This window comes from Pogona vitticeps, chromosome 4 (genome assembly GCF_051106095.1).
Source record: "Pogona vitticeps strain Pit_001003342236 chromosome 4, PviZW2.1, whole genome shotgun sequence".
NCBI classification, from domain to species: domain Eukaryota; kingdom Metazoa; phylum Chordata; class Lepidosauria; order Squamata; family Agamidae; genus Pogona; species Pogona vitticeps.
In genome coordinates this window covers 47,386,108-47,408,604 of record NC_135786.1, presented here as the reverse complement: position 1 = coordinate 47,408,604, position 22,497 = coordinate 47,386,108, and the positions used below count along the sequence as shown (strand labels likewise).

At 43.0% G+C, this 22,497-nt stretch overlaps 1 protein-coding gene across 1 annotated transcript in view; it reads left to right on the top strand.

The window, feature by feature from the left end:
* The first annotated feature begins 841 nt into the window (after window positions 1–841).
* Window positions 842–22,497, top strand: part of RASSF5 (Ras association domain family member 5) — a 112,495-nt gene continuing 90,839 nt past the window's right edge. The window contains exon 1 of the mRNA XM_072997261.2: window positions 842–2,054. Within this exon, the coding sequence (XP_072853362.2) occupies window positions 857–2,054 (1,198 nt within the window). The 5' untranslated portion in view covers window positions 842–856. The remainder of the gene's footprint in view (window positions 2,055–22,497) is intronic.

Below are 22,497 nucleotides of genomic sequence, written 5' to 3'. Positions count from 1 at the left end.
TTTCTTCATTGGCAGTCTTGAAGTTGTGTAGTTCTTTTGTAATCTTGATTCTGATCTTGTTAAGGTTCAGCTGTCCGACTGCCGTTGAATATTGTTGATTAGGGTTATTGATGAAGCGCCTTTGACAACTGCATCCTAAACGGAATGCTGTAAAGTATTTATTATATCGCCCCAGGCCCGTTGTGTCCTGACTCACCACTTTGCTGCCTTAGATTTAGCTGAGCACCCTCTCCCTCCCAGGCCCCAACGGAGAAGGCTGCTCCTCTTGACAGCACGGAGGAGGAGGATGCGCCGTCCATCCTCGGAGCGCCGCATAGCCATTTGGCGCCGGTGCCTTGATGGCGTGAGCTGCCAGCCTGCTTGCTCCAAGCGGTGCTTCTGGCAAAGGCCAGGAGGCTGCCGGAGTGCCCACCAAGGCGCCCGACCGAACGTGCCGCACAGCGAACAGCCCTTGAGTCTGCTGCCCCCCCCACACCCCCCAGGTGCCAAAGCAGGGCAGGGTCGTGCGAGAGGTCCCTACGCCGAGGCGTCAGTTTGATCCCACGCGCCTGCCTGCCTGCCTGCCTGCTCCGGGGTCTGGGGCTGCGCGAGGGGGACGTCGCGCGCCGCCTCTCCTGGCCGCTCGCTCGGCGCAGCTCCTGCTACCGAGCGCCAAGGGCGTCCTGCGGTCTTTGCAACCGCTTGGCTGTTGGCAGAGCGTCCTACTTCCCGGGAAAGGCAGAGGAGCCCTATCGGAAGCGTGTCGTGTGTGTGTGTGTGCGTGTGTGGATACGTCTCTGGACAGCTCCGCGGACTGACATCCCAGGCGGGAGAGAAGGCACTTTGTACATGCGCAGAGGCCCCCCTCCTCCTGCGAATGCGTAGTTGCCGTCGCTCTTGCTGCTGGCCACCCGATGGTTTAGGCTTTAGGGTGCTTGGGAAGGTCCTCGCTTCGCGAAGCCCTTTGGGGTCCCCGTGGTGCTGGTGGCTCCTTCCCTGCGCCGGGACCGGAGGGGCAAGAGCCGGCGTTGCCCCGCGCCCGGAGGAGGAGGAGGAGGCGGCACCACCGGAGCAGGCACCGAAGGGCTTGAGGGGTGACGAGCAGAGGCCGCCCGGGTGCCCCGAGCGCGCCCGCCCGGCCAGCCTGAGGGCGGCCAACCCGCTGCCCGCCCGCCCTCCGCGCCTCGCTCCACCCTCTGCCGCCTCCGCAGGTCCCCGGGAAGAGCGCCTGCGCCGGCGGCAGCAGCGGCGGCGGCTCCCCTCGGGCAGGTCGGAGGTGCTGGCCGGGCCGCCCGCCTGCGGGCTTCCCGGGGCCATGGCTTCCCCCGCCATCGGGCAGTACCCGTACCCGCTGCTGCTGGACAAGGAGCAGCAGCGCTTCCTGCAGAGCCTCAGCGCCAACGAGAGGAAGAAGATCCTCAAGCGCTCCGCGTCCGGCGACGCCAAGCCGAAGCCGCCGCCGAGGCGCAGGCAGCCGCCGCCGCCGCAGCCCCAGCGCTCCGAGGGGGCCGGGGCTGTGGGGGGCGCGGGCGAGGAGGGGGCAGCCGAGGAGGAGGACGAGGAGGAGGCGGCGGCGGCGCGGGGCGGCCACCCCCTTCCTGGCCAGGCGGCGGGACCGGCTCAGCCTCGGCAGGAGCGCAGCGCAACGGGAGCCGCCGCCGCCTGGCCCCGCGGAGCTGCGCGCTTGAGCTCCGGCGAGAGACCCTTCCGGAGCGCCGCCTCGACCGGCCGGGACGGCGTGGCGGAGCCGGTGGGCGCGCCGATGCTGGCGGGAGAGGAGGCAGCGCCGCCGCCGCCGGGGGCCCCCGCCAGCCCTGGCCCCGTCGCCCCCGCGGCCAAGCCCCTCCGCGCCGGAGGAGGAGGCGGCGGCGGCGGACTGCACTGCCAGCGCCTGCGGCTGCGGTCGGCGGCGCCTCGCCTGCTGCCGGACGTGCGCACCATCTTCGAGCAGCCGCGGGACCCGCGCGTGCGGGAGGAGAGGGGCGAAGGGCACCGCTTCCAAGCCTTCGCCCTCTGGAGGGGCTGGTGCGACCTGTGCGGAGCGGCCGTGGAGCAGCGGGCGCTGCGCTGCGCCAGTAAGTGGGGCTCTTTCGGCGCGCTCTCCCCCTTGGGCAACAGAGGAACCCCGGGGTGTGCCGGAGGGGATAGGGCCCGATTCAGCGGCTCAAGAGGGGCCCTCCTGCCCTGAAATGGTGATTCCCCAAGTAGCCTCCCGGGTGATGCGGGCAAGCCACCCTCTCGTGAGAATTCTGTCTCTTCCCCAAAAACCTCGAGGTCTCCCCTTCCTCTCGTTCCATTCAGCCCCATGGCCCTCCCTTTGCATGGTGCCAACGGGTCACTCCTGGCCCACCTTGGTCGGGTCTGTGGTCAGCCTTGATCTTCCGCCTTTGACCCCCCCCTCCCCCTTTCCTAGTGCCGCACTGCCTCTTTAACAGCAAAACTACTTCCCCCTGTTTTTCGCCTGGTTCATCCTTCTCAGTCCTTTGCAGGTGAGGGGGCCTTTTAGTCTTTCAACTGTTCACTTGCGTCTGCCAGATTCAGCTGACAGTTCAGCCCTTCCGTCATGATTGGCCGCGTATCAGAACAGAAATACTCTTGCTTTTGAAAGCCTCTAATTTATTGCCCCAACGATATCAAAACCTGCCGTGGGAGCATGCGGTCTGCATTCCTATGTAAGCATTCTGAAGTCCTGAAGGAGGAGAGTTCTGCTACTTTAAGGGAAGGCTGGAGCGCCAGCTGATTGATGTTTAAAAACTGAGAGCTCAGACTCCTTTTAAATCTTTCATGAAGCGCATTGAGCCCTTCCTTGACTTCGATTTGAGTTCGTGCTTTGATCTCTAGTTTACAAATAGGTTTAAACGCCCTTTGAGTACACCAGCTTGAAACTGTAACACATCAGTGCATGGAATGTTTACCTTTTAGGGCTCTGCAAGCGTGTTTTACAAACTTGCTTCTTCTGCAACCCCAGATTTTGCTTATTTGAAATGCTTAACCTGTTAAACTTTATCTTGTGGCTGCCAGTCAGTCCCATGGTCAGAACATTCCTATGTAAACAGGCCTGCAGATTGATCTAAATGGCTGATCTTTTTGGCAGCCTTGGATCTAAAGGAAAATTGTATTGCAGGGTAAGGCAGTTATTTGCATGGAATGGTAAAAATGCTTGCTTGTTTTCTAAACCTTCAATAGAGCCTCAAGACTATTGTTTCCTTTTCTCTCCCTGTTCCTGTGGTTTGCACATTCACCAAGCTGCTCCATTGCCCTTGTTGGCTCCTTACCCTGCTGTTGCCAGTTTTTTCCAGGAGTCTGTCAGTAAATCACCTGACATTAGTTTGTTGTCAGGAGAGTGACTCCTGTATGATTTAGTTTCTCTTTCTAACCTATAAAAGATGCTGTTTCTCCCTTGGATCTGATGTGTGGAGATGTTCTGGATAGACTAAAAGCTTATGTATGCATAGCCAGTACCACCGATCAGACAGGCAGTGTGGGCTCAGAGAGCTCAATGTGGTTCTCTTTTCACTGTATGTGGGGCATACAGGGAGAACAGCAATACCTCCCCCCCCTTCTTTATTGAGATTACAGTATTGTCTCTCTGAGCATTGCATTTTCTCTTCTGACTGGGAAAGCCTCTTTGTGGTCTCAGGTAGAACCGCTGTCCATTTTCCTTCTAATTGGTGTCCCAGGGATTCAGGCTTGGAACTCCTGCATGGAAATCCACATGCACTGTCATGGAGCTACAGTCCCTCCCTAAATATAAAACAGCACAAGAGTTTCTATCTCTCTAACCATCACTTTTTCGGTGCACACTTCAGAGTACCAGTGAAAGATCTTGCTTTTTCCTCCAAAGTCAATTAAAGTCCTATTCAGTGATTTCTTTGAGTACCACAAAGAATAGGGGGTTTTTAACGGCCATACCTACTGTCCCATCCTCAACTGTCATATGTTCAGGTTTAAAGTTTCTAACGAATCCCCAACTCAGATGCAATAGCAGCAAACCAGAGCTCTAGAGTGAATTAGTACAGTATATGCTCACCAGTCACTCCATTTGCAAGCAGAAATGGGTTAACAAACCATGGACCTGCTGTCCGAGTTTTGTTTATCCTGACATCTGCACCTGGTGTGATGGTCTGTCTCCTCCCTAATAAGCTACAAAAGTAATCTACTGTTTTTCCTTGGTTGATTTATTTGGTTGGTTGTTGGGGGAGAGACAAGCCAGAGGGCTTGGTTTGAATGTCACAATAAATAGATCTTCCATCTATGATTTGTTGAGCTGCTTCCACTTGCAGTGGAAGTGAAGACAGAAACAGAGGATGGAGTTAGCAAATGGGCTTGCTTTTATTTTATGAGGGGTCTTTGGGAACTAGGTGCAGGTTGTGTTTGGAAGTGTAATTGCTGAGACAGGAAGGATGCAGAATCAAATTTATGGGAGAGGCAATGTTATCGCCTTCTAATTAAGTACCATTGTTTGTTGTCCCTTTCCCTTACGTGTTCCCAACAAGCTAGATACCCAATAATTCTGGCTTTGTTGCATCTCAGTGTACACACAGATGTGTACAGCCTGCTGCACATGTGTGGCCTGTGATTCTGGAAAAGAGAGTGTTAGGGTGTTATATAGGTTGAGGCACAAGGCATGAAGCACATTTGTCTATCTAGAGGTCAGGAGCAGAGCCAGTAGCAGCGAGCCTGCTCAGTTCCCAAATGTGTTTGCTTGTACCTAAATGAGTTTTAGTGAATATGATGGCCTGTTTTCCTGAAAATAAGACCTAACCTGAAAATAAGTCCTAGTATGATTTTTCAGAATCCTCGTAATATAAGCTCTAACCCCAAAATAAGCCCCAGTTAAGTGAAACCCCGCCCTCCACCATTGTGCAGCAACCAGAAGATGACATGACTGTGTTTGAATAAATGTAGACAGTTGTACATGTAAATAGTACATGCTAGCTTGATGGCGGGGCTCCCACCATTCTAGTCCATGCACTTGTAATCTCGATATTAGACCACTGTAATGCACTCTGTGTGGTGCTACCTTTGATGATTAGATGGATGCAGAAGCTCCAGATGGTGCAGAATGCGGCGGCCAGACTTCAGCAGTGGTGTCGAACTGTGGCCCTCCAGATGTTCTTGGCCTTCAACTCCCAGAAATCCTGGCCAGCAGAGGTGGTGGTGAAGGCTTCTGGGAGTTGAAGTCCAAGAACATCTGGAGGGCCACAGTTCGACACCACTGTGGGATGAGAAGACATCAGCGTATTTCTCCCACTCTGGCTGCCTTGCATTGGCTATCCATTCGTTTCTGCATTGATTTCAAAGTGTTAATGTTGACATATAAAGCCCTAAACGGTTTAGGACCTTGATATCTAGCAGAACACCTTCTCCCACCTAGATCTACTTGAATCGCTTGATACAGCCAGGAAAAGTGGCCTAATGCCAAGGGAGGCCCGGAAAGAAAGAACAAGAAACCGGGCCTTCTTGACTTTGGAACAATCTTCTGTTAGAGATCCGCCTGGCACCTTCGCTGGGTGTTTTTAAGAGCCAACTTAAGACCTGGCTCTTCAGGCAGGCCTTCCCTCTGGTGACTACTTGATTTTCTTTTCTATCTTAACTTCTAGTTTGCTTTTCCATGTTGAATGCCACTAATATTGTATTTTAATTGTATTTTAATCATTTTATTTTTATTGTATTGAATTTTAATTATTGTAAGCCGCCCAGAGACCTCTGGGTAGAGTGGGCGGCATATTAATTAATTAATTAATTAATTAATTAATTAATTAATTAATTAATTAATTAATTAATTAATTAATTAATTAAATAATTAAATAAATAAATAAATAAATAAATAAATAAATAAATAAATAAATAAATAAATAAATATTTTTGATTTCAAATAAGCCCTAATGCATTTTTGGAGCAAAAATTAATATAGGACCCTATTTTATTTTCTGGGAAACACGGTACACAGAGACTTGCACTGGGGTAATTATTTCCTGGCTAGCATAGCTAGTGGTGAAGACTTCTGGGAGATTTAGTCAAAGAACACCTGGGGACCCTTGTTCCACTGTTCTAGAGAATGGCTGCTCTAGGAGATATTTCAAATGGGAGACCTTTATACTGATTGGAACTACCTGCCCATCCATGTATTTTATTCTTAAAAAGCCAGCTAATCACCTGGCATATACAGACATGGTAACTGGTTTGGCATGGTGGTTTAATTAATATCTGCATGTCTTCCTCTTAATAATGCTTATCCTGGGATTTTTTTTTCCTGTGGCTAATGCACATTTTCAGTTTTAGTATGAATTATCATTTGCCTTGGGGACAGCGGCAGAATCTAGTTTACGTAATTTATTGATTAGTGCCATCTAGTTGATTCTACATTAGGATGACAATTTCCAGGGTTTTCTAAGTATAGAGTACCCAGAACCAATTTACCACCCCCTTTTTCTGGGGGCATGCTGGGACTGCGCAGCTTCCCCATGGCCACACAGACTGGTTCTTCTCCCAGGAGGCACAGCAGGGGATCAGATTCCCAACCCATGGCTCTGTTAGGAAGCTAAAAAATATGTTAGAAGTTACTGTAGTTGTCATGCAATCTTTTTACTAAGCATGTTTATTATGTTGTCTGTAACTTTCTACCTATGTGTAGAGGGTTTGTAAGAAGTGCTGATGAAACTACTGCAATCCATTTCAGACACTGTCTTTCCCAGTTAGAATGCAGCATCACATTTTAGATTTGTCAAAGGCCTGGCCTTTTCTGCAGCAGCTTCTTGGTTGTATGGAATTCACTTACCAAGGAAACACTGCAGAACCTCTCTGCTTTTGAAAGTGTTTCAATTCTGAAAGGTGAATGATTCAGGAAAGGGGTACTTTGTATGTATGCTGACTGTGTTGCTTGTTAACATTTTTGGGGTGATTTTCTTTGAAAGTCACTGAAGGTGGTGATGCGTCTCAAGCTGAAAGGGAATGTTGCATTGAATGCTGTCCAATAAATTGGTAATTGAGCTGGGATTTGAAGCTTTCAGCTCTTCTTAAGCAGTAAGTTGCACCAGTTTTCACATCACTAAAGAATGGGTGGACTTGTTTTATTGATGCTGCATATTTGGCAGGGTTGAAATTAAGTCTTCATAAGCAATTATATTTTTTCGAATAGTTTTCAGGTGTAGGAATGTCACCTGCACATTTCATAAATGACTAATTTGCATTCAGTGATTTGACCTGAAGGCTGCTTACTTTTCAAAAGGAATCATTGATTTTTGGGTGGCTTCTGGAACCCTGCAGCTCAATCCTGTGCAATTTTATTCAAAGTTAATCTTCAGTTAATTCAGTGGGGCTTATGTCCAGATAAGTGGGCCTAAGACAGCATTCTAAGGTGTTGTTTGTTTGCCCAGTAGACAAGACTAAACTAAACACTTCTCAAACTGGGTGTAAAGTTTATGCTGCAAGTGCACCACAGGTATATGGGCTGGTTCAAGTTCTTGTTGATAATAGGATGTGATACGTTTCCTGCAGTAAGGAATTTGATAATATAGGAATTTACCCAAAACTGTTGAGTTTCTTAGCCTTGGTGATAAAGCAGTGCTTTTACTTAGTATGTATGGGAAGCTACTCACAGTAGCTGAGCTGTCTAGGTCAGTAGATCGGGGCACCCAGCTGTGGATAATTCAAATCTGTTCCACCAGGAGAGGGTACAGCTGAGAGCACTTGGAAGGTGCGATGCTGATGGGTTATGTCCCTTGCCCCTTGTATGGTCTTGGGCAAGCTGCATTGTTCCAGAAGAAGGGACTGGTAAACCATTTTTGAGTACTTTATACCTAGATAACCCCAGCAGAGTTGTTGTAAGGCAGAATTGACTTGACAGCATATAATAATTATTATTATCTTTCCTAAATGCTCACTGAAGAGCAACTGTTAATTTATAACCTGTATGTAGAATGACTGTGCGGAGAAAGTATTAGAAACATAATCTCACCAATTTGCCTTAAGCACATCTTTGCATGAGGGGCTGCAGACTTTAATCAATTAATTGGGGTAATTATGTGAATGAAGCTTTCAGTGTAGATTAAAATATCACCTTCAAATCTCTGTGTGCCACTATTCCTGCTGTGCAGATGTGCCATCTTGTTTTTTACTGAAATAGATTTGATGATAAAGCTTCAGGAAGATGGCTTTTCGCTTATGGCCAAAGCTGAGAGTTTTGCCTTGCCTTGCAAACCATGACTCTCAATAACACGTAAGAGAAGGTAGGTGTTTTGAGATGTTTCTCTTAAAATACTTCACATTTATGCTTGACCAACTCTTCCATCTTCTTCTCATATGGAAAATTCGAGCAAAGCTTGTATTCCAGCTTTCTGGCTGGCAGGGCCTTAACCTGCAGGAGGGCACATAGTAATTTGTAGCTAAAAGGAATTTGCCAGTTTGGAGGCTGCTACTCAGTAAGCTTGCCATGCCACATTTCTGTCAGTTTTTGGGAAGACTTGCCACATGCCTGAGAGTTTTTCTTTCCCCAGTGACAGAGGCTTGTTTGTGGCTGGCAGGAGGGCTTTCCTATTCTGGTTTCCATAGATTCTGGTGCTGACCCTTCTTAGCTCCCTTTCCTGATTTTGAAGTTTGAGTTTGTTCCCAAAATTCATGTTTGAAGAAGTATTTCTTGGAAGAGTTGCTGGAGTTCAGATCACTTTTTGCAGAGCATTTGAAGAAGGGGAAAGGGAGGCAATTGAAAGAGACAGCAGTTCCATCTGGTCTAGCTGTGTTATATTAATAGTTCAGAGCTCTGCTCAGCCTTGGGATATGTCATGGTTGGTCATGTGTTTTTTTTTAAGTAGAGTTATATCATTGTGGATGTTCAATGCATTTGCTATTATCCCCACTTCTGTTGTGTTTTTCTTTTGCTATAATGCTTGACATTTTTATAAGGCTCTTAATCATGGCTCAGCAGTAGTAGCAAAATATCTTACAGGCAGGAACTGACCACAGGGAAAACATTGGTTATTCCTCCAGCCTGGTAACCTCCCAATGTATTGGACTAAAATTCCCATCCTACTGCCAGGACAGCTGGGGATGATAGGAGTCCAAGCCTTCTCCATCTGGAGGACACCAGGCAGGGAACAATACTGCTGGTATTTTTTTTGCCATTGCTGTGACTAGAAGTGTTTGACAATTTTGTTTAATCTTCCTTTTAGTAAGAAGTGACCTGATTTTCACCTCTTGGACTAACATGCAAATTGAAGTGAATTTTCCTTAAGATCTTGCAGTTTAGAGCTCCAAAGATATTAAAAGTTTTATTGAAAATTCATGTTTTAGGGGGAAATATGAATAATGTAGGGCCAAATGTTTAGTAATTTGTACTTTGATGGAATAGCCCTTGTGGTTTTTTTAAAAAGGTAATATTTTAAATAGAATTGGAAATAAGTCATAGTTCTGAATGTGCAGTTGCAAGACTGACCTTGATGATGAGAAACAGACTGATCTGACCATCCTTGGCTATGGCAGCCATGTGGTGGTTGCAAATATTACCCAGAGACTGATGGTGTGATCCTCACTGAGCAATGAAGGTTGTCTGAATTTCATGTCTTCATTACGTTCTATTACCAGTTAATTTGCATTATAAGACATATATTCAAATCAATAGCAAGACATCAACATATATAAGGAATTAATTGCATAGACTGAATTATGACCATTGAAAATGTGGTTTTTTCTATGTTTTCTATACCTTGATATTTTTCAGGCAATAAACATATAAGGGACTATGCAGAAACAAAACAATGGCCCACAGACTGGAAACGTCCAATATACATTCCATTCCCCAAGATAAGAGATGTCAAGAAGTGCAGTAACTATGGGACCATTGCTTTAATTTCCCGTACAAGAAAAGTGATGCTCAAGGTGATCTGACAAAGCCTTTTACCTCATATGGAGTGAGAAATGCCTGATATTCAAGCTGGATTTCAAAAAAGAAGACTCTCTCTCCCACTTGCTTCTTTACGGCAAGCTTCTTGGTAAAACAGGGGCTTTATTTAGCTCCATTCCATGGGAGATGACACTTAGGAGCTATTGTGTCTCCAATCCAGGCTTTTCCCTCATTCTGGAGGTCAACCAGGAGTTTGACAGGATCACCTGACAAGGTGACAGAAAACTCTCCAAGAACCATAACAAAACCATTTATATCACCGCCTTCATAATAATCAGCCCTTGGGGAGAGTTTGAGTTCCATTGAGCCCAAAGCCTTCCAAGTAGTGATCTGTCTATCACAATGGAACTATATAAAGCTCATCCTCAAGTGTGCCTTGTTATATGAGTGAGACCAGATACCACTTGGGACAGATACATGGTCATAATGGAGGACATGAAGTCCTGGGCCACTTCTGACAATTTGGTCTTGGCATAGATAATTGAAGACCCTCAGAACAAGAAGTCAGTATCAACCCTAGGACCAACAAATATCTGTACATTCATTTTCACAATAATTTAATTTTTGATTTGTGTGTATTGTATAGATAATGCATTCTTTAAAATTACAGTGAATAAAATATATCTGGTGTGTGAACAATAACCATTTGTTGTTATCAAGAGGATCAAAAATATATTGATGCCCCTTATATTTAACTGCCATTAATTTAGTAGACTGTTGCAATTATGTTTTGTAAAACTTTCAGTATGTGCTGATTCAAAGGGACTTTTTGCTGGTACTTTTTCTTGGAAACTGGAACAGCTTTTCAGATATGCATTTTTTAAAAACCCCTTACAACAGACACTCCCTTTTGAAAAGAATAGTGCTTGGGCGGATTCCTTGTGGCTTTTTATGCTACAGTCAAAGTTGGGTGTGTGCTGATTAGGGAGAAGTCAAATCCTACCCATGTTAGACATTGAAATGCAGTTTTCTGAACAGCTGGTTTAACTTTAACTTTTGGTTCTTTTTTATTGCTGTCCATTTTCTTTACTTGTTTCAGTTGGCTTTGGTTTGACTGTCACTCCGTTTCAACTTGTCCAGCTTCCTATCAGACTAGTCCTTAGTTCAAATCTTGATCAGGCCAAGGAGATGTCTTAGACTAGGTAGGCTCACTAAAGGAGAAGGAAATGAAGGGTCATTCTCCTCTAGCCTCATGCCTTCAGAGCAGTGAATAATGGGTTTTCTGTGTGACTAAAGAAAACCATGTAATTCATGATTACCATTCTTTTAAGGCTGATTTGAGAAACACTTAAGTGTATACTTCTGAACAGTGCTGCTGCACTAAATAGAACTATGCACACAAAAACATCCCGAAGTGCTATGCTTGGCTGCAATTGTACTGTAACTACCTGTTACTAGAACTGAATCAAATATTGATAGTGAAATCACCCCATCAATCACACTAGTCGTATTGATTGAAATCAGAATGCTAAATTTAAATCACATTGTGTTCTTTGCAAATGCTACCGAGTTGTTACTTGGTGAAATGCTCAGAAGACGGATGTGATGGTTAGGATTTGTTGCTGTTACATGCTGTCAAGTTGCCTTCAACTTACGGCAATCCTATGAATGATTGATCTCCAAAATACCCTGCCCTCAGCAGCCCCGCTTAGCTCTTGTAAGCTCAAGGCTATGGCTTCCTTTACAATAAAAAATACAGACACAGTGGCTTAAAACTGGCTAATCATACCAACATTCACTCTATGAATGAGTGACCTCCAAAATGTCTTGTCCTCCACTGCCCTGCTCAGCAATTGGAAACTCAAGCCTATGGCTTCATTTAACCCATGTCATATTTGGTCTTCCTCCTTTCCTGCTGTCTTCAACCTTTCCCAGCATTATTGTCTTTTCTAGAGAATCTTGCCTTCTCATGATGTGCTCAAAGTATGAAAGCCTCAGTTACATCATTGCCTCCAGATATTATTCAGCCTTGATTTGCTCTAGTAAACACTTATTTGTCTTTCTGACAGTCCAATGAATCCACAAAGTTCTTCTCCAGCACCATATTTCAAATGAATCAGTTTTTTTCCTGTCAGCTTTCTTAACTGTCCAGCTTTCACACTCATACCTGGTGACTGAGAATATAAGAGTTTGGATGATTTTGGTTTTGATCTCGAGAGACATATCCTTACACTTGATGATTTTCCCCCTAATTCCATTGCTACCCTTCCAAATCTCAGTCTTCTGATTTTGCTGATGTATAACCATATCAGTATAATATGCTGTTTTTCCTTTGACTTTTCTGTGTACAGAAGGCTTTTTTTGATTGTCACTGGATAGGGTGGATTAAAAAAACACCAACTATCATTTAATTAGAATAATCACTTTTTCTTTTAAATTGAATTTTCAGCATTACTGCTTCTATTAAATAATATTTGGTTATGATAAAAGATGTCTGCCAAACTCATAATTGCTTAGGATCCTTTGACTCTTGATTACATCAGTTGGCCGCATTCGCATGGCACATTTTGAACAGGAATGGGAAACAAGTGGTCCTTCAAATGTTGGACTGCAATTCTCATCAGCCCTAGCCAGTATAAGCAATAGTGAGGGATGCTGGGAGCTGCAGCTCAGCAAATTATGGATGGTCACATGTTCACTGTTCCTGAAATGGAGGTTTAGCAACAAACTAGGTACAGTACTTGAAAGTGCCCTCTGTCCCAGATCCTTCTTTGCACACGTTCCAGCAATATAGTCAATGATGGTTGGTACTTCCAGTTTGCTGTTATCTCCAGAAAGACCCTTTCAGCCAGATGGGCAAAATGGAGTTGCAGAAACTCAGCTTGGCATAATGGCAAACCAGGTAGTTATTGTATGCATTAAGCTGAGTGTGTGAAGGGAGGAGAAAGAAGAGTAAAGGGAATCAGGACATATAATGTTGGAATACTTGTTGTCCATCTATCCCTTCCCCCATGCCTGGCTGATGGCTGAAAGGATTAGGTACCTGATGCCCGAATGGTGCTCAGGGCCATGCCATCCCAAGACAGTTTGCTGCCTGAGATGAAAGGAAAGATAGCATGGCTTGTCATTGTGGGCACAGAAGCCATTTAAATCTCCTTCAGCACTGGTGGGAGAACGACATTCTCCAGTACCCCAGAGGAGACAGCAGGCTGGCTGAGGGAGTACTACGGGGCACAGACCTCTGGCATTCTGTAGCAGCTCCTGGCAGCAAAGCCCCTCTGCCCATGGTAGGGCTGGCCCAGGTGCAGTCATCAAGTCATTGTTTTTGTATATTAATGCCTGAGCTGGGACAAAAAATGAGGGTCTGTTGATGTTATATGTTACAACATATGACCTTTCATGTCATTCATATTTATTACTGTGCAGTAGGATAGCTCAGTGGTTTCTGTATCTGGCTGCAGAACCAGAGGCTGGGAGTTCAATTCCCCACTGTGCTTCCTTGACACAGAAGCAGGACCTGAAGATCCATAGGTTCCTTTCCAACTCTGTGGTTCTAAGGTTATCATATCTAGAACTTTTCAAGTATATAACAGTACATGTTGCTTTTCATGTCATGGAGATGTAATGTTCTGCCTGGTAGTTACCATCTTGCTTCTGTGAATGTGCAGTGCACTTAGGGCCGTATCCAGGACTAGGCTTCTGCTGGTGAAACTGCAGAATCCAGGGGAAATCTCCTTCTTTACAACAATCCCCTGCATGACCCCTGACTGGGTCTTTGGGCAGAATACTGGGGCAGCGCTAGCAGCTGTCAGGAGGCAGGAAAGAGATGCATTTTCCTGCAGTGCAGTATTGGATTTAGGTTTTCTTTTTCATGGAGGTATTCCTGATTAATATCTTTATGTCAGTATAAAAAGTACCAGGTAAAAATCATTAATTTCCCAATTGCTTCCCTAAGCACGTACATGGTCTATAACATAAGTGGCATGAGAGCAACATATCCAGAGAATTGAGATTGTATTGCCAGGTTATGTACTGTATAGTGTTAATTAATTGCAAATGTATGCATTTAAAATGTTTACAGCAACAGTGGGCAAAGTGTGACCTGCCAAATGTTGTTGGTCTGGAGCTTCTATGTGCCATAGCCAATAATGAGAAATACTAGGCCCTTGTGGTTCAACAACATCCGCAGGACTACTTTTTGCTCGTTGTTGGTTTGTTGCAACTAGTCAGTTTCGATCCTACCCAACCCAATCTGTAACTTAGAAAATTTGGAAATTTTATTTCAATGTTTGTAATACAGCTGCAACTTCCACAGTCCCTTACTGCTAGTTATGGTGAGTGGTGGGAGTTGCAAGCTAAAATATCTGGAGATCCAAAGTGTCCTATTTCTGCCTTAAACTGAATCAGTCCAGGCAGCTACTGAACCAGGATGAGTCAGAAGTAATCATGAAATGAATCAAGGAAGAGAAATAAAACCAAACAGGAGCATTTTCTCAAGGTGACCAGAGCAAGAGGTTGAATTCGTATGTCCCTTGGCTTTGTTTTAAAAACTAGTGGAGTCATCACAATTGCACACAAGACTGGATGGGAAATTAAATTCTTTAGTTCAGTAATCAGCAGTGTCATGATTATTGCTGTTCTTATTTCTGCAAAGTTTATCTGTATAGCTGCTTTCATTTTGTGAAATCTTCAGTCAAAAAGGTTTGGGGCTTGAGGACCTTTTTTCAGCCTCATCCTGAAAAATGGATTCTTTGATTATTCCAGGATATTACTGTATTTTGCAGAGCTAAAACATGCTTAGCACTGTAATCCGTGAAACTACTTAGAGCTTGCTGGATAATGTTCTAGTCCTTTTTAAAAAGAAATTATTTCTTTCTGCTTACATGTACATCTTGACAAAATATCTGGATTAAAGTGCAAGGTGAAAACTGTGTCTTTTCTTAGAAGTATTTTAAAAAAAAATCCAAGAAGGATAAATGTGTAGAATTACTATGTATCTCTTCCTTATTCTCAATAAAAACCATACCTACTCTTCCTCTACCTCTTAGCTTAGTCTGCTTCTACTTTCTTAGTTGGGAATGTCCGGAATGGCTTTCCTTCTCAGTGGACCCAGGTGGCTGGTCAGCCAAGTGTGACCTTTACATTTTGTGATACCATAAAATGATGATTGCTTTGCTTGAATGTCTGTGGCATGTTGTTTGCCGTCTAACCCCAAAGCAGCTGGTAACACAGCTTGATATGCCTCTGGAATTTATCAGGTCAGGTGGTAGAGACATCATTTTGAAGCATACAACCAATCTGTGGTATCAGACACTCTCTGTGGCGGACGTTGAAAATCTATATGGGATTATTTGCAGGTGATGTTTACAGAAAGAATAATGCCAGAGACTTTACTCAAAATATTATATGAGATATTTTGCTTGAAGCCCTTGTGAATTGTTCCTCCCTATTAGAGGACCAGGATATCATCTTAGAAGCAAATAAACAGTCAACATTTAGAGCAGGATTGTCACATTTTTCTGTATTAGGTCCCAGATCTGTATGGTGCAAATCATATTTTTAAAAACGGTTGTAAGTAGAAATTTCTCCTAAATGAGTCAGTAGAACACCTTGTGATGTACCTTTTCAGTTTATGCACTAAATGGTCTTGACTCACTTTTTAAAAAAGCTGACATGCCATTTAAGAACAGAAAACTGATTTGGGGGTTCTGCTTTTTCATTTCATGTACTTTATCATGGAATGTGTTCCTCATCAAAATCTATAACCTCTTAATTTTTTTCCTTCCTTCACAAATGATGCTATCAAGGTTTGAATTATTGAGATATCAGGATTATAGAACAAAAATATTTGTTATTTTATATAGTATGCAGTTTGTATACATTCTTATTTAATTTTTTGAAAGGCAACTTGTCAACAACACAACAAGCTACCCCTTGTAATATTATGAAATGTTTCTGACTTAACATTTGGTGAACTTTCCATATACTGTACAGTACTTACCTTACAGTTCAATAGGCTGTGAAATCCAAAGTTTGCACCTACTCAAGAACTACTCAAAACTTAGGCACTGTTCCTCAGTTCAGTTTATCATACTTTACAATGGGGAAATACTAACTTATTGTTTAGGATTTGTTCAAGTTCACTGAAGTAATCCCCCCCACAAAGTACCCTCTATATGGGAGGTGATAGAGTAGAAACTCTGTATCTAAGACTATCTTGCCTTGAGCCAGGTGTTGGACAAGGCACTTCAACTCTTCAGTGTGGATAGTATCAGTGATCTGTTAAGTACTTATAATGTGGAATGCAAACTTAAAACCACATGACAACTTCAATAGCCTGAACTATATGCATCCAGCTACTCACTGGATCTAGGCAATAGTTACAGACCTCCATGTTAGGGAATGAGAAAGAGAATAATAGTATCATAGAATTATAGAGCTGAAAGGAAACCTAAAGTTATTGATTCCAGTTTCTGGACAATCAGAAAACTCACCACTAAAGAACCTTGACAGGTGGCCATCCAGCTGGTACTTAAAAACCTCCAACACAGGAGAATTTCCTACCTCTCAAGGCAATCCATTCCGCTGTTGAATAAATCTTACTGTCAAAACGTTCTTCCTAATATATAGTCAAGAAAGCATTGCTTAGGCTAGGTGAAGAAGATTGTTAGCTCAGTTGCGTAGTTACATGCTTTACATGTAAATGGTCTGATGTCCAGTTTTAATGCCTCCAAGTAGGGCTAGGAGAGATCTCTCTTTGAAATCCTGTATTCCAGTGTGGACTGATAGGCCAGGTGTCAAATTCTGTAGGCTGTAGGACAACTTCCCATGATCCATGTGATGAGAGGTGGTTTTCATTCTCTGATCTTTTCTTGTCATAGTGCTGTCTGGTGAAATCATTCCACCTTACTTAGGGTGAAATTTTTACAGGTGAAGCTTTCTCCATAACTGTAACTGGTCTATCCAGAAGGAAGAAAATGTGTGAGGAGGGGAAGAAACATTAAGAGCTTCTCTTTCTCTATACCAGCTGTTGCTTCTGACAGATTTGCCTATGTGCAATGTGGAAGTAGCACTTCTTATGACTCAGTGATTTATCAGGCATATCTGCCAGATCATTATGGGCGCCATAGAAAGACAACATCTGGAAAGACAGCTGCTTTCATGAACACAGTGCTATTACAGGGGAAGCAACACCTAACTAAATTGACAATTTGGTATAGTCAGGTGGCTAAAGAAGCCATGTCGGCACTCAGGCCTCACAACATTCTCCCTCTTTGTAGAAAGCTTGTTATACTAGAAAAAGCAAATATGTATGTTTACCATTTACATTTGAGAAGATACAAAATTTTATGCCTTTATTTGAAGTCCTTCATTCAGCAGACTGACAGTGCTAGGTTCCTACTCTGCCCTAGTTTATTTTAATTAGGCTGCTTATTTTTTAGGATAATATGAATATGCCTCAATACCAGGTGAAATAAGTAGGCATGTTTTGTCTTCACCTCACTTGTAGTCATTGTCTGTTGATTGTCCTTAAAAGGAAATGCTGGAGTTCTCCTAAAGTTTCTCTATGATTCAGAGAACTTTGTAAAATTTTAACCATCTCTTTTTCTTTTGTTTAGTGTTTGTTAGAGGTACATAGTTCATTTCTTTTGGTAGGTATGGATGTTCTTTCAGCAGTAAGGTAAAGGTTCCCCTTGACATTTTAGTCAGTCGTGTTTGACTCTAGGGGGCGGTACTCATCCCCATTTCCAAGCCGTAGAGCCAGCGTTTGTCCGAGACAGTTTCTGTTGTCACGTGGCCAGCGCGGCTGTACACGGAACACTGTTTACCTTCCCACCGAGGTGGCACCTATTTATCTACTTACGTTTACATGCTTTTGAACTGCTAGGTTGGCGAGGAGCTGGGACAAAGCGACGGGAGCTCACTCCGTTGCGTGGATTCGATCTTACGACTGCTGGTCTTCTGACCCTGCAGCACACAAAGGCTTCTGCGGTTTAGCCCACAGTGTCACCACGTTCCTCTCTTTCAGCAGTACATTGCAGGAAAGGCTAGGTTTCTGAGAGAGTGAAGTTCTGCTGCTGACAATAGTTAGGCTGCATGTGGACATACCTTCAAACAGGAGTGATGTGAACTGCAAGCTCTGCTCTCCCTCCTTTTATACCTGTAATGATATCTATAAAACAACCTCTTGCTCTGGTACTTCCCTCTGCAAGATATTTGAGATTAAATGGGTCTTACTTGCCAGTAGCCCTGTTTTTGCTCCCACAAAGTGATTGTTGAGGAGATATGAGGCTGGGCACGGCCCCTCCCATGCACGCACAGCGCCTCCCTTGGCTCCCCGCACGCTAAATCGATCCGTGGAGGCAAAAAGGTTGGGGACCACTGATGTTAGGTATAGAGCTTAGTGGAAACACATACTAACCAATAATAATATTTTTGCATTTCAAGAAGTTCCATTTCTAAGACACATAAAAAGGTTGAAAAACCACCAGTGCACTAAAGTAGTGCAAGGCTACATCAACCTTATGCTGGTATTATTAATTTATTATTAATTTTATTCCTTTCATTTCTTATTTCAGTTTGTTCCCAGTTATGCATATTCATGCTTTTCAGATTGACAAATCACTACTGTACTAGGTAGCTTTGTAGAGATGGGACTTCATATGTTTCTCTGGCTGTGAAGTGTTTAAGCCAGCTCATTTCCTTGTTTAAGCCAGCTCATTTCCTTTGGCAGGTCTGAACATTGAAAGAAAGGTTAGGCTTCCCAGAAAGTGCGGGCATTAGTTAGGCTTCATATAGTCAGACAAGCTGCTGCTCACCCCTTAGTAAATTAGTTCTTTGTAGTATTGAAAATAATAAAAATTTAATTTGGACAGAAATAGAAATGCAGGGTAAGGAAGAAAAAATTAGAAAGTATATTGTTTAAAGAAAAAATTGGAAAAGAAATAAACAAGATTACTAACCCTTTCCTTAAAAATATGTTAGAAAATTGGAAAAAAGTTTAGGGTGCATTGAGCTCACCGACTTCTTCCTTATCCCAGGCTGTGGATTTAAAGAATTTTCCAAAAAATCTTGAAAAAACTCTTAAGAATATATTAAAGATAAAGGGATAAATAGGGTAAAAGATTGGATGGAGAAGATGAAAGATAAAGGAAACATAGAAGAGATTTTGGGAGGAGGGGATTTCTTGGTTTAACATGATTCAAACAGAAAGGTGTACAAGGGAATGGAAAAGTAAGGAAGGGAAAAATAGAAAAATGACAAAATTTGAAGAGCTTATTAAAAAAGATTGAAAATAGAGGAAAAGACATAAAGAAAGAGAACTGTAAGTCAAATATATAAATTATCAATTCAGGCTTGACAGGATACACAAGGATTAAAAGCATAGTGGCAATATGATTTGGATGATGAAGTAGTAGGAGAAGAGTGGAGGCAGTGGAAGACAGGAGGGCCTGGCGTGCCCTGGTCCATGGGGTCACACAACTAAACAACAACAACAAGGAGAAGAGTGGAATAAAATGTGGGATAAAAGAATTATGAAGAATATGTCTGTAAGGATAAAGGAAAACTGTTATAAGCTAATATGGAGATGCTATTTAACACCGGTAAAACTGAATATAATAAATAAAAACGTATCATCACTATATTGGAGGTGCAAAAAAGCGAAGGGGATGTATTTACATATGTGGTAGTGTATGAAGTAAGAAAGAAACAATGGAAGCAAACCTTTAAAGAAATAAGGGAAATAACTAGATTAAATATTCAAATGTCCCCGTCAATGGCTTTATTGAACATGGTTAAGAAAGATCAGTTGTTGAAAGAAAATAAGGAGTTAATAATGGTTATGTCAGTAAGGTTAATATTTGCAAGAAACTGGAGAAATGATAACTAAATTAATTTAGAGGAAGGGTATAGAGAATTATGAGATATGCCAATTAATGATAAATTGACGTGATGTTAAAATAAGAAGAGACCTATCAAAATAATGATTTTAAGAAAATATGGAGTGTAGTTTTGGAATATGTATTTCAGAGAGGGAAGGGGTATACGCCGAGGGAAGAAACAATGGATTTTTGGAGAGAAAATGGATTTAATGAATTTTAAAAATATTATTAATGCTAGCCCTGAGGGTGAAGGTGGCACTGGTGTATTATGTAATTGTATTTTAATGTGGTGTTAGGTTTATGTTGTTTAGGTTGGATGTTTCTTTAATAATAAAAAAAGTAAATTAGTTCTTTGAATGTAAGACATTTCATATCACTGTGTTGCTGTTTTGAAAATAATAACGTGTATGAACATGAGCATGGAAAATGTGAAAATATTGTATATTCAAGGCTTTTTTTAGTCTGTGTGTGTTGTTACTGAACAGTTTTCAAGACATGTTATTATGATCTACGGTAAATCTTTCTGACATGGTGTCTTCTCTGCACCACCCACCAACATGAGAATGGCATTGGAGGCACATTTATTTGTTTATTTGTTTGATTTACATACTGCCTTTCCCAGTGAACTGGAACACAGGTTGTGTATTCCACTGTGTGAACACATAATGTAGAACATTAATTTATTTGCTGAAAAGCATGGTTGTGTGATGACAAGGGCTCTTAATTTTTACTAGTTGTCTTCAAGCCCCCCCCCCCAAACATTGTCTAAGTACCAAGCAGAAAGTTGTCACCAGAAATAATATACAGTACTTTGGAAACTGGCAGGGTCAGACAGTGGTGCACACCCACAAAAAATAAGAACAACAGCTTTGTCACTATGCTGTTTCACAGGAGAATGTACTAGTGCTGTGTAGTATGAATCTACATATGCCAAACAAGTGGATGTACCTGTTGATGAATCATGCAGGATTATTACTTGCTGTCCGAAACCTACCCCCCCCCCAAATTGAAAAAGCTATTATTTGCCTGGCAGTGCTTCTCCAGAGCTTCTAAATATATTTAAAACAACTCAACAGCTATTGCATAATGCCATAGGGCCTCTTAAAACGTGACATATTTTAGGGCAGCCATTCTCAAAAGGGCCTGTATGGCCCCCTGACACATTTAAAGGGGGGGGGGCACAGACAGGAACAATTTTCCGTCTCCCTCTCCCTCTCCCTCCCCCCCCCCTCTCTCTCTCTCACACACACACACACACACACACTCTAATAAGGCTCCTTATGAGACTTATACGGTCCTGATTCAGCCTATATTTATTTTATATTGTGTTTATTGCCATGGCCAAAAAACCAAAAAGGTTGAGAATGGCTGGTTTAGAGCCTTAAATTAGCTTGGGTGGGGATGTAAATCTGTCAGATTATATTTCCATTGAGATAAACCTGGCTGAAAAGTCAGTCACACAGACAAGAGTCAGGATAAGTGAATGGACCTGACTGACAGTGTGCAGGCATCCAGTAAATGTTATGGTGACTGAAGGAGAACTGGAAGGTGTTTAACCAGCATTCCTCTGTCAGTATGCGAGAGTATTTCATTTCAGGATCTGCTATGTCCCAAATAATAGTTAGGAAAATTTCTGAAAAAGCCAGTTTTTATGAAAGGTAGAGTATGCTTTTGTATTGCTGTTGAAGTGTAAATGAAGTAGAATGGATCTTTACCTTTGCTGAAGCACAGCCTGCTTTGTTTGTTTTCATTTGTTTTATTTTTAAATAGCTCACTAGCCAGAGTTCTCTAGATTGTTGAACAATCTATTTAAAACATAATGATACATTAAAATACAGCAATGATACAGGGCGGTGAGATAATAAATAAAGCAGTGACTAAAGAAGGCGTAGGCTAGAAAACAAGCAGCAGGGACTAATACATTTTGGCATATAAAAGCAAGTTAAAATAAGCAGTAGGATAGGATTGCAAAGGTGTAAAAGCACTGAAACAGAGCCTAGAAGATCAGGATCTTCACTTCTCCTGGAAAGACCTTCTGTGCTGGGCAGGCTTCCCTGGAGAAGGCACTCCACAGGCAAGTTGCCCCTCTCATAAGCACCCATTGCAGCTCCTTTACCGATGGAAATATACCCTCAGTAAGTTGGCTGCACTCAACAAAACCTGGCTCCCAGATCTCAAAAATACAGCGTGCAAAAGGTCAACAAACTGTACCCAGCCACAAGGACCGGGGATCATTACACACAAAAGACCAGCTAATGACACCCATCAACCACAGTGACAGATAATCTCTCCTTCTTATCACAACAATACACCCACAGCAAGACACAGTAATCACCTATCTACAGAAAAAGACAAAAGCCCATCTCACAGCCATAAATACTCCACTCCCAAGCCAACTACACTAGAGCACAGAGTGCTGTCCTCTGAAGATGCCGGCCACAGAGACTAGCGAAATGTTAGTAAGAACAAACTTCAGAACATGGCCAAAGAGCCCGAAAAACCCACAACAACCATTAGATCCCAGCCGTGAAAACCTTCGCGAATACATTGGCTGCAGATCATTTAGGGCTTCTGTGGTTAAAAACATCACACTGAATTGGGCTTGGAAATCAATTAAGAAACTATGCAAATTTCAGAGCCCAGGGGTATCTTCATATTGCCATTCTTTCCTACATATCTCTGTCCTAGGCAGTGCTCCTGTTGTCAATAAATTAATATTTCTGGTATGTAGATTGGTGGCTGCAGTTTCCACCAAGTCTGTGGCAGAAGTGTTGCATTTCTGTTGCAAATGCT